The 14,094-nt window shown below is 41.4% G+C and overlaps 1 protein-coding gene across 1 annotated transcript in view; it reads left to right on the top strand.

The window, feature by feature from the left end:
* The window catches only part of LOC113888098 (nuclear RNA export factor 3-like), a 30,038-nt gene that overhangs the window by 3,195 nt on the left and 12,749 nt on the right, over positions 1-14,094 (top strand). Inside the window, 9 exon segments of the mRNA XM_027535421.1 lie at positions 6,802-6,879; positions 9,215-9,362; positions 11,932-12,088; positions 12,309-12,462; positions 13,100-13,183; positions 13,287-13,391; positions 13,504-13,584; positions 13,689-13,800; positions 13,918-14,006. Of these exon segments, the coding sequence (XP_027391222.1) occupies positions 6,802-6,879; positions 9,215-9,362; positions 11,932-12,088; positions 12,309-12,462; positions 13,100-13,183; positions 13,287-13,391; positions 13,504-13,584; positions 13,689-13,800; positions 13,918-14,006 (1,008 nt within the window).

The following is a 14,094-nucleotide window of genomic DNA, read 5'->3' as shown; positions in this document are numbered from 1 at the left end:
TGATGAACTATGGAATGAGGTTCGTGACATTGTACAGGAGACAGGGATCAAGACCATCCCCATGGAAAAGAAATGCAAAAAAGCAAAATGGCTGTCTGGGGAGGCCTTACAAATAGCTGTGAAAAAGAGAAGTGAAAAGCAAAGGAGAAAAGGAAAGATATAAACATCTGAATGCAGAGTTCCAAAGAATAGCAAGAAGAGATAAGAAAGCCTTCTTCAGCGACCAATGCAAAGAAATAGAGGAAAACAACAGAATGGGAAAGACTAGAGATCTCTTCAAGAAAATCAGAGATACCAAAGGAACATTCCATGCAAAGATGGGCTCGATAAAGGACAGAAATGGTATGGACCTAACAGAAGCAGAAGATATTAAGAAGAGATGGCAAGAATACACAGAACTGTACAAAAAAGAGCTTCACGACCCAGATAATCACGATGGTGTGATCACTGACCTAGAGCCAGACATCCTGGAATGTGAAGTCAAGTGGGCCTTAGAAAGCATCACTACAAACAAAGCTAGTGGAGGTGATAGAATTCCAGTTGAGCTATTCCAAATCCTGAAAGATGATGCTGTGAAAGTGCTGCCCTCCATATGCCAGCAAATTTGGAAAACTCAACAGTGGCCACAGGACTGGAAAAGGTCAGTTTTCATTCCAATCCCAAAGAAACACAGTGCCAAAGAATGCTCAAACTACCACACAGTTGCACTCATCTCACACGCTAGTAGAGTAATGCTCAAAATTCTCCAAGCCAGGCTTCAGCAATATGTGAACCGTGAACTTTCTGATGTTCAAGCTGGTTTTAGAAAAGGCAGAGGAACCAGAGATCAATTTGCCAACATCCACTGGATCATGGAAAAAGCAAGAGAGTTCCATAAAAACATCTATTTCTGCTTTATTGACTATGCCAAAGCCTTTGACTGTGTGGATCACAATAAACTGTGGAAAGTTCTTCAAGAGATGGGAATACCAGACCACCTGATCTGCCTCTTGAGAAATTTGTATGCAGGTCAGGAAGCAACAGTTAGAACTGGACATGGAACAACAGACTGGTTCCAAATAGGAAAAGGAGTTCGTCAAGGCTGTATATCGTCATCCTGTTTATTTAACTTATATGCAGGGTACATCAAGAGAAACGCTGGACTGGAAGAAACACAAGCTGGAATCAAGATTGCCCGGACAAATATCAATAACCTCAGATATGCAGATGACACCACCCTTATGGCAGAAAGTGAAGAGGAACTAAAAAGCCTCTTGATGAAAGTGAAAGAGGAGAGTGAAAAAGTTGGCTTAAAGCTCAACATTCAGAAAACAAAGTCATGGTATCTGGTCCCATCACTTCATGGGAAATAGATGGGGAAACAGTGTCAGACTTTATTTTTCTGGGCTCCCAAATCACTGCAGATGGTGACTGCAGCCATGAAATTAAAAGACGCTTACTGCTTGGAAGGAAAGTTATGACCAACCTAGAGAGCATATTCAGAAGCAGAGACATTACTTTGCCAACAAAGGTTCAGCTAGTCAAGGCTATGGTTTTTCCTGTGGTCATGTATGGATGTGAGAGTTGAACTGTGAAGAAGGCTGAGTGCCGAAGCATTGATGCTTTTGAACTGTGGTGTTGGAGATGACTCTTGAGAGTCCCCTCGACTGCAAGGAGATCCAACCAGTCCATTCTGAAGGAGATCAGCCCTGGGTTTCATTCAAAGGAATGGTGCTAAAGCTGAAACTCCAGTACTTTGGCCAACTCATGTGAAGAGTTGACTCATTGGAAAAGACTCTGATGCTGGGAGGGATTGGGGGCAAGAAGAGAAGGGGACGCCAGAGGATGAGATGGCTGGATGGCATCACTGACTCGATGCATGTGAGTCTGAGTGAACTCCGGGAGTTGGTGATGGATAGGGAGGCCTGGCGTGCTGTGATTCGTGGGGTCGCAAAGAGTCGGACACGACTGACCGACTGAACTGAACTGAACTGAACATGTTCACAGCTACTATATGAAACCTGTTTTACATTTTATCTCATTCAGCCCTAATCTCTTTTCAAGGCCAATATGCACTCACAAACAGTGAGAAAGAGAGTTTTTGTGTGTGAATTTTTAAATTGAGATACAGCTGATGTAGGGCATTATTTTCAGGTGTACAGTAAAGCAATTTGGATATATATATATATATATATATATATATATATATGTATTTCAGAATATTATCCATATATTATTATAAATTAATCAGCATAATGTCTGTACCTTACTGTAATTCCTTATTGGTTACCCTTTTTGTGATAAAAGTTTGTATCTGTTAACCCCAAATTCCTATTAATTCCTGTCCCTCTCCACTCCCTATCCCCTTTGGTAATCATAAGCTCAGTTTGTCTGTCTGTGAGTCTGTTTCTGTATTGAATATAGATTCATTTGTATGATTTTTAAGATTCAACATATAAATGATATCATATCATAGTTACTTTCTCTTTCTGACTGACTTAACTAACTATAATATTCACTAGGTCTGTCTATGTTGCTGCAAATGGTAATATTTCATCCTTTTATGGCTGAGTGATGGTCCACTGTTTGGGTGACTGTGTGTGTGTGTGTGTATCATATCACATCTTCTTAAGCTAGTCATCTGTTGATGGGTACTTGTGTTGTTTGAGTGTCTTGATTACTGTAAATGGTGCTGCTATGAATGACAGTTTCTCTTCTTCTGGCTATGTTCCCAGAAGTGGAAATGCTGGATCCTATGGTAGCTATATTTGTAGCTTCCTCAAGTACTTCCATACCAATCTCCATAGTGGCTGCACCAATTTAATTCCCACCCGCAGTGTATCAAGGTCCCTTTTCTCCACACCCTCTCCAGGACTTATTATTTGTAGACTTTCTGATGATAGCCAGTCTGACCCATGTGAGGCATAACCTCATTGTGCTTCTGATTTGCATTTCCCTAATATTTACTTATGTTGAGCCTCTTTTCCAGTTCCTCTTGGAGATCTGCATCTCTTTGGAAAAATATTTAGATCTTCTCCCCATTTTTTCATTTTGTTGTTTACCTTTTGTTACAGAGTTGTGCATTTTGGATATTAAATCCTTGACAGCCACGACATTTCAAATATTTTTCTCTCATCCCATAAGTTGTCATTTCATTTTGCTGATGACTTCCTTTGCTGTGCAAACCCTTTTAGGTTTAGTTAGGTTCCATTTGTTTATCTTTGTTTTAATTTATTTTGCCTTGGGAGACTGATCTAAGAAGATATTACTATGATTGTTTTGTCAGAGTGTTTGTTGCTTCTGGTCTCAGAATTCTAAGAGTTTATATTTAGGTCTTTAAACCATTTTGAGTTTATTTTGTATATGGTGCGAGGGGGTGTTCTAATTTCACTGATTTACATGTAGCTGTCCAGTTTTCCCAGCACCACTTGTTGGAGAAACTGTCTTTTCTCCATTGTACATTCTTGCCTCCTTTGTTGAAGATTAATTGACCATAGGTGCATGGGTTTGGGCTTGCCGGGTGGCACTAGAGGTGAAGAATCCTCCTGCAGTGCAGGAGACGTGGGTTCCATCCCTGGGTCAGGAAGATGCCCTGGCAGAGGGCATGGCAACCCACTCCAGTATTCTTGCCTGGAGAATCCATGGACAGAGGAGCCTGGTGGGCTACAGTCCATGGGGTTGCAAAGAGTCAGACACGACTAAAGTGACTTTGCACGCAGGCACACACTCGTGGGATTATGTCTGGACTCTCTACTCTGCCACTGATACATATGTCTGCTTTTGTTCCAGTATCAAGTTGCTTTGATGACTGTAGTTTCCTAGTATAGCCTGAAGTCTGGGAGGGTTATGCCTCAAGCTTTGTTCCTTAACTCAGGATTGCCTTGGTAATTCTGGGTCTTTTTGTAGTTCCATATAAATTTTTGAAATATTTGTTCTAGTTCTGTGAAAATGTCATAGGTTGTTTTGATAAGGATTGCATTGAATCTGTTGATATCTTTGGGAGGTATAGACATGTTTATAATATTAAGTGATCTGATCTAAGATCATGGGATATCTTTTAAATTCTTCGAATTTTCTTCCAATTATTTTATCAAGGTTTTAGTGATTTTATGTCTTGGTTAAGTTTATTCTTAGGTATTTTTGATGGCATTTTAAATGGGATTGCTGTTTTGTTTTGTTTGTTTGTTTTTTTGCAATCTCTTTCTGATATTTCTTTATTAGTGTAATGGAATGCAATAGATTCCTATAGATTAATCTTCTATCCTGCTACCTTGCTCAGTTCATTTCAGGGAACAGAATGTAAAAGTTAAGTAACATGACCTAGGAAACAGCATTATTAACTACTACTTCAGGATTCATAAACGGGAGTTACAAAAATGATTCAGCATTTCCCATTTTATACTTTAACTGACATTCGACATCCCAGGAAGCATCATTATTCAGTTGTTCTTTTCAAAACAATGTGAAGAACATGCAAAACACTAAAACTCATTACAAAGTATTGGATACCCTCTGCATAACAACATTAAAACATGTGTAAACACCTGGAGAAGGCAATGGCACCCCACTCCAGTACTCTTGCCTGGAAAATCCCATGGACAGAGGAGCCTGGTAGGCTGCAGTCCATGTGGTCGCTAAGAGTCGTACACGACTGAGCGACTTCACTTTCACTTTTCACTTTCACGCATTGGAGAAGGAAATGGCAACCCACTCCAGTGTTCTTGCCTGGAGAATCCCGGGGATGGGGGAGCCTGGTGGGCTTCCATCTATGGGGTCGCACAGAGTCGGACACGACTGTAGTGACTTAGCCGCAGCAGCAAACACCTAGGGGATATTCAGTTCAGTTCAGTTCAGTCCCTCAGTCGTGTCCGACTCTGCGACCCCGTGAATCGCAGCACGCCAGGCCTCCCTGTCCATCACCAACTCCCAGAGTTCACTCAGACTCACATGCATCGAGTCAGTGATGCCATCCAGCCATCTCATCCTCTGGCGTCCCCTTCTCCTCCTGCCCCCAATCCCTCCCAGCATCAGAGTCTTTTCCAATGAGTCAACTCTTCGCATGAGTTGGCCAAAGTACTGGAGTTTCAGCTTTAGCATCATTCCTTCGAATGAAATCCCAGGGCTGATCTCCTTCAGAATGGACTGGTTGGATCTCCTTGCAGTCGAGAGGACTCTCAAGAGTCTTCTCCAACACCACAGTTCAAAAGCATCAATTCTTCAGCACTCAGCTTTCTTGACAGTCCAACTCTCAAATCCATACATGACCACTGGAAAAACCGTAGCCTTTCTAGATGGACCTTTGTTGGCAAAGTAATGTCTCTGCTTTTCAATATGCTCTCTAGGTTGGTCATAACTTTTCTTCCAAGGAAGATATATTCACATATAGATTTCTTAAACTATAGAGTAGGTCAATGATATCAAGAGCACACAAAACACTTGAAAAGAAAAAAAAACTATGTAAATAAGTAAGAACTAAATCATATTAAGTGAACAGGATTGTCATGATGTACCAAAAATATGATGCTTTTTTTTGCAAAGAATATATATCAGCATGGGTGTATGAGTGTGATTAAATATGTTAGTGCATTACATGCAGAGAAAAATCTGAAAAGTAGGCACCCAGAAGTTAAGAGAAACCCATGTCTCTATTTTTTTCGTATGTGTTAAACAAAGAGAAGTATTAATTGGTGACTTAGCATATTAAGAGAAACTTTGTAAAACAGGTTTATCAACAGCTGAGTCACAATAGTGTAGAAATACATTCATTGACTTAGGTATTAAACAGATCTCTGTAATGATTATTTGGTGAATATGCATTGTCAAAGATAGAGGATGTTTTAATTTTATAACGTTACATTTCTAGGGTGTTTTCAATATGTAATTTACTGAATAAAATGTTGAAAATACAAAAAATTGCACCCTGATAAAGATACAACATTCATATATTCATTGTTTCAGAAGGCATTGAAAACAATGTATTTGACAGTTTTCTATATGTGTGTGTATTTATATGTGTTTTTTGTCTCAAATTGTTTATATCAATTATCCATACACTAATTCGTGCAGCTTTCTACTCAATTCACTAGGAGGCTGGATTTCCAGTCCCCGGGCTTGAAGATCCCAGCATGGGCATAAACACAGAAGGACTGCTGCCAGTGTGAAGTCTAGAAATCTTGGCCTGTGGAGGGGAATCCGTTCAACTCCACACCAATACCACGGCTCTTTTCCATCCCCCATCCTTTGCCAGCCACCAGTTCAGACATTCACACCTGCAGTTCTGACTCTGTTCACCAGGTGGCAGCACTCTCCATTTTCTACATATTTTTCTTTCTCTCCCTCAACGAAAAGACATCATTTTTTCAAAGTAAAAAGTTTCCCAAAAGACAAAAGTAGGTACAACGGGACCTTAACTTTCTTTGAAAATTCAGACGTGTGTAAAAAGGCTAACAGGATATGTGTGTAGTTTCTATCCTGCTTCTCACTGAGGTATTATGTGTACTGTGTGAGTACTATCTGCCAGGAACTGTCAGTCCAATTCCTTATCTGCATCTCAGCCTCTCTCTTATCTGCAGACCTGCGTACCTGGAAATGCCCACAGGAAACAAGATGGATGTTAGTGGCCATCCCTGGGGTATGACCTCAGGCTCCATTCTAAGCAAAATGAGTCTGAGCTTGACTTTGACTCCTGGAAACCATCATGGAAATAAGAAATGATGTAGCTGAGTGGAAGAGCTTGTAACACAAGAGACTGTGGCACCTCCTAACTCAAACCCCCATCCTTTGGCATAGGACTAATAAGCTGTCTATTACCTTTCCTGACAGGACATCACTCAGAGAGTCAAGGATGAGATGATCAAAGTTGGTTTCAGTTTTGCTTCTTCTCACCAGATCCAGCTGGAGGTATCCCTTTCTCTTAGTCTTTGTTCTGTCAGAATGATACACTTCGGAATTGGTTTCATATGTCTTCTCTCTAAGAAGATAAGAGGGTGGTTCTATCCATTTAGTCATCTGACAGGTCCATTTGAGATGACACAGAATTCCTGCTTCATGAAGATGTTCTCTGCCAGTCGGGGGGAGCCTGGTATGTATCCATAAGAGATGGCAAAGAGTAGAGACTGAGCTATTAAGACAAACACAGCATGAAGACTCTGGTCCAAATGCCCAACTCTCTTGACTTAGTGAAATGGTTTTCCCAGATTTCTCACACGATGGTCACTTGTTTTCTGGGTTCCTCTTACACCTGACACTCTAATATGATCCCTTTCTCTCTCTCCTGGCTACAAATGTACACCCACAGTAAATTCCTCTATAAGCTAATACTCGGGAAAAGTTTTCCAAAGATGACTTCAAATCCAGAGGCAGTAAGAGAAAACCCTGGTAACACTTGATTCCATTAAAAATTGCATGGTGAAAAATCTCACAAGCAAAGTAAAATGAAAAGTTACACATTGGGGAAAGTATACAACTTATGTAACTAACAAAGTTTATCTACTTGTAGTAGAAAGATTATGAAAAAGAAAAGGCCAATGAGAACATTCTGAAAGAGAAAGCACACTAGATACAAAGAAGTACTTCCCGAAAAAATGTTCCTTCAACATGTTAAAAACTGTTCAACCTAACTCTTAAGAGATGCAAAGAGGAAAAAATCAGGATGCCTCTTCTCATCATTTACATAGTCTGTGAAGAAATAGGGAGACATGTACATTTTTGCTGGTGGTAATGTGACATGGTACAATTCCTAACCAGGGTATTTGTTATGATGTAATGAAATTACCAGAGTACTTACCCTTGGAATCAGCAGTGCCTTTTCTAAGAATCTACCCTAAATTAACAATGCAAAAAGAAAAAAAGACATAATCACAAAGTCATTCCTGCCAGAACAATTCATAAGATTTTAATATAAGAAACAAGATATATACACCAACAGGGGGCTGGTTGAATAAACTGCGGTCCATCTACATCCAAAAGACCTATGCAGCTATAAAAACCAGTAAGACTCTCTTTCTGTATTGCTATGGAGTCATCACCAGGATAAAATGTTCAGTGATATAAAAAAACAGGTGTAAAAAAGTGTACAGAGCTGCTGCTGTCCAATAGGGTAGCTACTAGCCTCAAGTAACTACTTACAGTAAATTAAATTAAAATTACAAATCAGTCACAGTTGCCACATTTTAGTAGCTAAATATTCAATTCAGGAATAAGCCTCTGTTAGTTAATGGTTGCTGTGTTGAAGAGCAGAATACAGAATGTTCCCAAATCCACAGAAATTTCTATTGGATAGCTCTGAAGTAAAATATAACAATTTTTACATATGAAAGGGGGTGAAAACAAATCTGTGTTATCTTTTCTTATATTTTCTAAACTGTATAGTTATACAAACGATGATAAAAATGTGTACCTATAAGAGGACAGAAGAGCAGCCTAGGATGCATGACAATGATGTAGAGTCTCTAAATATGAGACTTATGTTTACTGGCTCTATTCACTGAAAAGGGCAAGAAACACTGACAAATCCAGTAACAATCAGCAACTGTAGTCTCTGCACTGAATTCTCTAAACACATTTCCCACTGAAAGGAACCAGGCTTACTGGAGAAATGCCTGATTTCTGGTCTAGGTAAGGATTTTACAAGGTGAGTGTGGACTGAACTCTCATAACAGAAATTATATCAAAAAGAATCATAACTGGAGGGGCTCGCATTGGCCAAAGACAGAACAATTTGAACATCAAAAACATTAATGATTGTAATGCACTGCTGCTGCTGCTGCTAAGTCGCTTCAGTCATGTCCGACTCTGTGCGACCCCAGAGACGGCAGCCCACCAGGCTCCCCCGTCCCTGGGATTCTCCAGGCAAGAACACTGGAGTGGGTTGCCATTTCCTTCTCCAATGCAGGAAAGTGAAAAGTGAAAGGGAAGTCCCTCAGTCGTGTCCGACTCTTAGCGACCCCATGGACTGCAGCCTACCAGGCTCCTCCGTCCATGGGATTTTCCAGGCAAGAGTACTGGAGTGGGGTGCCATCGCCAAGATCCCTAAGCCTCCTGATTCTAGCTGGCCTCCTCTGCAGGGGTGGTACCGTTGGAAAGAGTTCCTTGGATGTTATGCTGGTAGCAAACTCAGAGGGCAGTAAGTACAGGAAGTTAAGTCTCCTCTGGCCCCCAAGACTCTCCTCCTCTATGACCTTGGGGAAAGGACTTCCTGTTAGGACGCCATCTTGTTTGTGTGGCTGTGAGGAAGGTGTTTGGGGCTTGCGCTCTTCCTACCTCAGCAGTTTTCTTTGATATTCTACAAGCTTCCAGCTCCAGACCCACAGATTCTCTTCCAGGGCAGCCTGTGAGGACGGTGGTGACAGATCTCTGCCTTCAGGCCACCCTATGGGTGAGTGGTCTGTGTGAGACCTTCTCTTCAGAGCCCCCCAAAGCAGGAAAGGTTCTGGGTTCCCTCCCACACCCCAAAGCACAGGACCCCCAACCAGTTGACTGTTCTTCAGGGAAAGCGGGGAGAGAGCCCAGACTGACTATTTTCCGGTCTCTTGAGGAGATGGGCCAAGCGGGCTCTGACACACCCATCTCGATTCCATGTGGTAAACCTCCCCTCCGACGAAAATGGCCGTTGCTGACTTGAATTTTTCTCTGGCTAAGGAAAAGGCATGAGTCATGTTATCTTCTCAGGTCTAGGGTTTGGAGAGTGGCGAGGGTCACCTAGGTGGAGGGTAGGATTATATAAACTAATATTCTTTGGATTTATACTAGAGGTGGTGGAGGGTCAGAAACCCGACCGTTACTACTGGATATTACATTAACAGTTAGGGTAAATTGTATTAGCCCCTCGAAGCTTCTTGAGGCTTTATTGCCGGGCACGTGATATATTCTGGAATGTTTGATGAGTAGTCATGTGCATTGTCCTACGTCAATTAAATAAATTTGTTTAAGTCAGATTTTAAAATCCTCTCCCTCTAGCTGAGATTTTGGTCTGTCATTTTGTGTGTCACTCAGTGGGATGTGTTAAAATTTCCCACTGTGACTGTGGATTTGTCCATTATTTCTGTCAGTTTTTGCTTTGTATGCTGGCTTTAAGAGGCATACAAATTTAGAATTTATATTACTATCTTCTTATTGCACTGAACCTGTTATCATAAAGGAATTTCCCTTTTAAAGTGCACCTTTTCTTTTACTGATATGGTTATACCAGTTTTCTGAGGTTAATGTGAAAAGGTGTACATTTTGCAATTTTCTTATTTTCTAATTTTCCTGATGATTAAATTTTGCATATATCTCTTTTCAGGAGTATTTGAAGAAAGGTTTCTTGTCCAGTCTGATACAATCTGTCTTTCTATTTGGAGTATTTCGTCTGAATCTTCTAAAATAAAAATAGATATAATTTGGTTTGTGTATATCATATTCTGTATTTATTTTTGCCTTTTCTAAGTTCCTTTTCCTTTCTTTTCCTTTGATATGGTGAATATCTTTTAACTATCACACCATTATTTTGCATGGTTTTCTAGGTAAACATTCTTTTGCTATTCTTGTAGTGTTCGCCCTTCAGATTACAATGTACATTTTTGCCTTTTCACAGTCTAATATTAGTTAATTAGTTCCTAAAACTGCTCAGTTATGGGGCTTTGAGACACTTTGATTCCATAAACTCCTTCCACATTTATTGTCATGCATTTTCATTCTCTCTATATATAAATCCCCGAAGGAAATTATTATCATTGTGTTATATAGTCAATACTCATTTAAATTTTCCTCCATATTCACAAATGTCATTCGTCTTTCTTTCCTGTATCTGTGTGGCTCCACCTAGGGTGATATTTCTTCTGCCCAAAGAAGAGCCTATAATATTTCTTTAGTTTGGATCTTTAGGTCAGAAATTTTCTGAGTTTTTGTTACATGATGTGGAAATGCATGTCTTTTCTTTTAAGGACGTTTTTCCTTAAAGCACATTTTTTGTCCTATTAATGTTGGTCTTTTAAAAATATATTTATTTATTTATTTTTGGCTGTGCTGGGACTTGTTGCTGGGTGAGGGATTTCTCTAGTTGCAATGAGCAGGGACTACTATCTAGTTGCAATGCACAGGATTCTCATTACCATGGCTTCTCTTGTTGCACTCTTGTTGCAGAGCACGGGTTCTAGGGCACATGTGCTTCAGTAGTTTTGGCTCATAGGCTCTAAAACACAGGTTCCGTTTCTGTGGCACAGGGCCTAAGTTGTCCTGAGGCATGTGGAATCTTCGCAGACCAGGGACCCTGGTGTCCCCTGCATTGGCAGGTGGATTCTTAATCACTGAACCACAAAGGAAGTCCTCCTATTAATATTGTTATCCTAAGTTGATATCTTGGTACATTTGGAAACTTCTCAGCCAAGTTCTCTTCAAATACCACTTCTCCCCTGTTCACTTTCCTTCTCTATGGGGCTCACATTAACCATGTATTAGGTATACTCATTGTATCACCTTTAATTCTCTTTTTTGGGGGAGGGTATTCTCCATAGTATATCTCTCCAGGTTCCATCTTGGATCTTTTCATAAGACTTACCTTTCATTTCTCTAATTCTTCCTTCAGGGAGGCAGATCACCTTTGACCCTTGAACTGTCACATCAGGGTAGATTTCAGGGTAGGGTTTATTGTACTCATAGAGCAGAGCAGAGAAGTGAGACTTGGGGATAAAAAGCCACTTGTCCCAGGTCACCTAACCTGAACCAAGTAGAACACAGCCTAACATCACAGACTGCACTCTACATCCAGACCCTTTCCCTGGTTTCTTGTCTGTGACTGCTCCCGACCTCTCATTTCATGAAAAGTGGAGCCATGGTGAGGTCTCTCAGCCATGTTTTAGCTCTATGATGCATGTATGTTTAGATTATAAAGAATGATGCTTCTTCATTAGTCATGATATTTACTCAGGACTACTTCTGATACTGGGACCACTGATATGTTGTTGTCAATTTTAGAGCACACTGATAAAGTGAACTCTTTACAAAGAAGAGCACGAAGCTCGGGTATTACCCAAAGGCAATACGCCTGTTGGTCTGAACCGGTCACTTCCCAGCAGCAGCAAGACAGAGATTCAAAAGAAAGTGATGCTCGTATGGACATCCAAGGAAGATAGTAAGTGACCAGTCACCATGGCTGACATGTACCAACCAATGAACAACAAAACCTTGCAGTTAAATATGTCATTCTTCTCTCCAACTTGCCAGAGTAAAAAATGATTGGATCAGGTTAATGTTTGAGCACTCTTTATTATAACGTTGGTATCATTTGGGAGAATGTAGAGAAGACTTTCTAAGCCTATATGGACCACTTTTTTCTTTCCACTTCCACACAGTGCTCCCTATGCCATTCCATCCCATCACTGGAGAAGTAGTTTTCAGAGAAAAGACCAAATGCATGTTAACATGGAGACAGAGCAAAAGCCTCCGGAGAGAACAATGAAAACAAACAGACAGGATGAGACCTTGGGGAGCTGGTTCAAGATTATTGTGAGTATCCTGGCTAAATGAACCTAATACGTAGAAGATGACAGAGTCGTGTTGGATCTGTGTAGAGATGCTGGGAACTTTTCTGGGGCAGTGGTGTTGGTAATCTGTCTTGATATTACTAGGAGGTATCTTCTTAGATCATCTAAGGGCAGGTGCAGAGAAGCGGTATGAAGGAAACAGACTGACTGCAAGGAGGAGCATGGGAGAGGTTGACTGAAAGCAAAGGAGGAAGCCTACTGCCATGGGGATGGAGCATTTCATACCAGATGACGAAGTTTGGCTTGAGCCGGGTGTGGGAGGAGGTTGAGTCAGACAGTCTCTGACTGTCACTCTGTCTGTCCGTGACAAGAGTGACAGGCCAGGTGTACCTCATGTGGATCTCCTGGAACTTTGTAAAAGGAAGTACATGTGAAACATATTAAGTCAATTTTTTTTTTCAGGAAGCGTATCTGAATGCAAAGAAAGTGTATATAGAAAATCCTTCTCATACCAAAGTTAGTGATAACAGATATTGTTTTATCTTAAGAAATTATTTAAAACCTGAAAAACGGCCCTAAAGCAAGACACAGTTGGGTCTTACCTTAATCTTGGATTCCATTGTATCCATTCTCTTTCCCATTTGTTCTCTGATGCCTAGATTCCCTTTGGTATAAAATATGATGAGAAGTGGCTGATGAATTTGATTCAGAAGAAGTGCAGTGTCCCCTTTACTGCAGTCGAAGTAAGACAGGACATGGAGATGATGCGACAAACTGGGGTAGATTGCGGGCCCAGAGAAATGGCACTGGTCTCATGTTCTGCTTCTCCTGTCACTCTCCCTACAGTTTCACTATGAGAAAATGCAGGCCCAGTTCTTTGTAGAGAATGCCAACGTTGCCTGTGCATTGAAGAATGTCAGCGGCAAGATTTGCAATGAGGATAATGAAAAGGTGTGTGTCAAGGGCTGACTAAGGGCAAGAGGGCAGGAGAGCGGCATGGTCTTGCTTGATCCCATGCACAGATTTCCTGGAGCTTACCCAGCCCTTCTTGTGTTCTCTACAGATATCTATCTTTGTTGAGCCCTGTGATGCACCCCAGTCTGTGCAGAAGACACTGACATCTGAAAAGTTGGAGCAGATAAAGGTAATGCAGACTCAACACAAGCTGTGCCCTCATAGCCAGACCCACCTCTTCCCCCCACTCACCCTCAGACTCAGGCTCGCTGGACCCCATCCCTAACTCTGCAGCTCACCATGAACAAACCATACGATGCCTGCCAGCAAGCTCTTGACATCCAGAGACTCCGCTTTGGCCCTGGTATGGCTACAGTAGTGACTGCAGGGCAGGTGAGGGTAGAGGGTCTGTCTGAGTAGAGCACTCAGAGATGGTATCATGGGGAGGGCTTGGGCTTGGTGCTGGAGGTGTTCCAGCTGGGACCCTCTCAGCCTGTGTTTCCCTCCTTCTGGTTTCCTGGAGACTTTATACCGTGTGATATTGGAACGACATGGAACCGTAGAAATAGCACAGCTACCTCCCTGAACATCCATCCAGGGATCAGGCCCATGGTGAGGACCTAGCCCCAATGTTGGGACCAATGGTGAGGGAGGGAGACATTGGGTAGAAGAGGCAGATATGTCTCAGGTATTCCCTTTG

This window comes from Bos indicus x Bos taurus, chromosome X (genome assembly GCF_003369695.1).
Source record: "Bos indicus x Bos taurus breed Angus x Brahman F1 hybrid chromosome X, Bos_hybrid_MaternalHap_v2.0, whole genome shotgun sequence".
Taxonomy (NCBI): domain Eukaryota; kingdom Metazoa; phylum Chordata; class Mammalia; order Artiodactyla; family Bovidae; genus Bos; species Bos indicus x Bos taurus.
The sequence above is the reverse complement of the archived record's forward strand: the minus strand, read 5'-3'. Positions and strand labels throughout refer to the sequence as shown.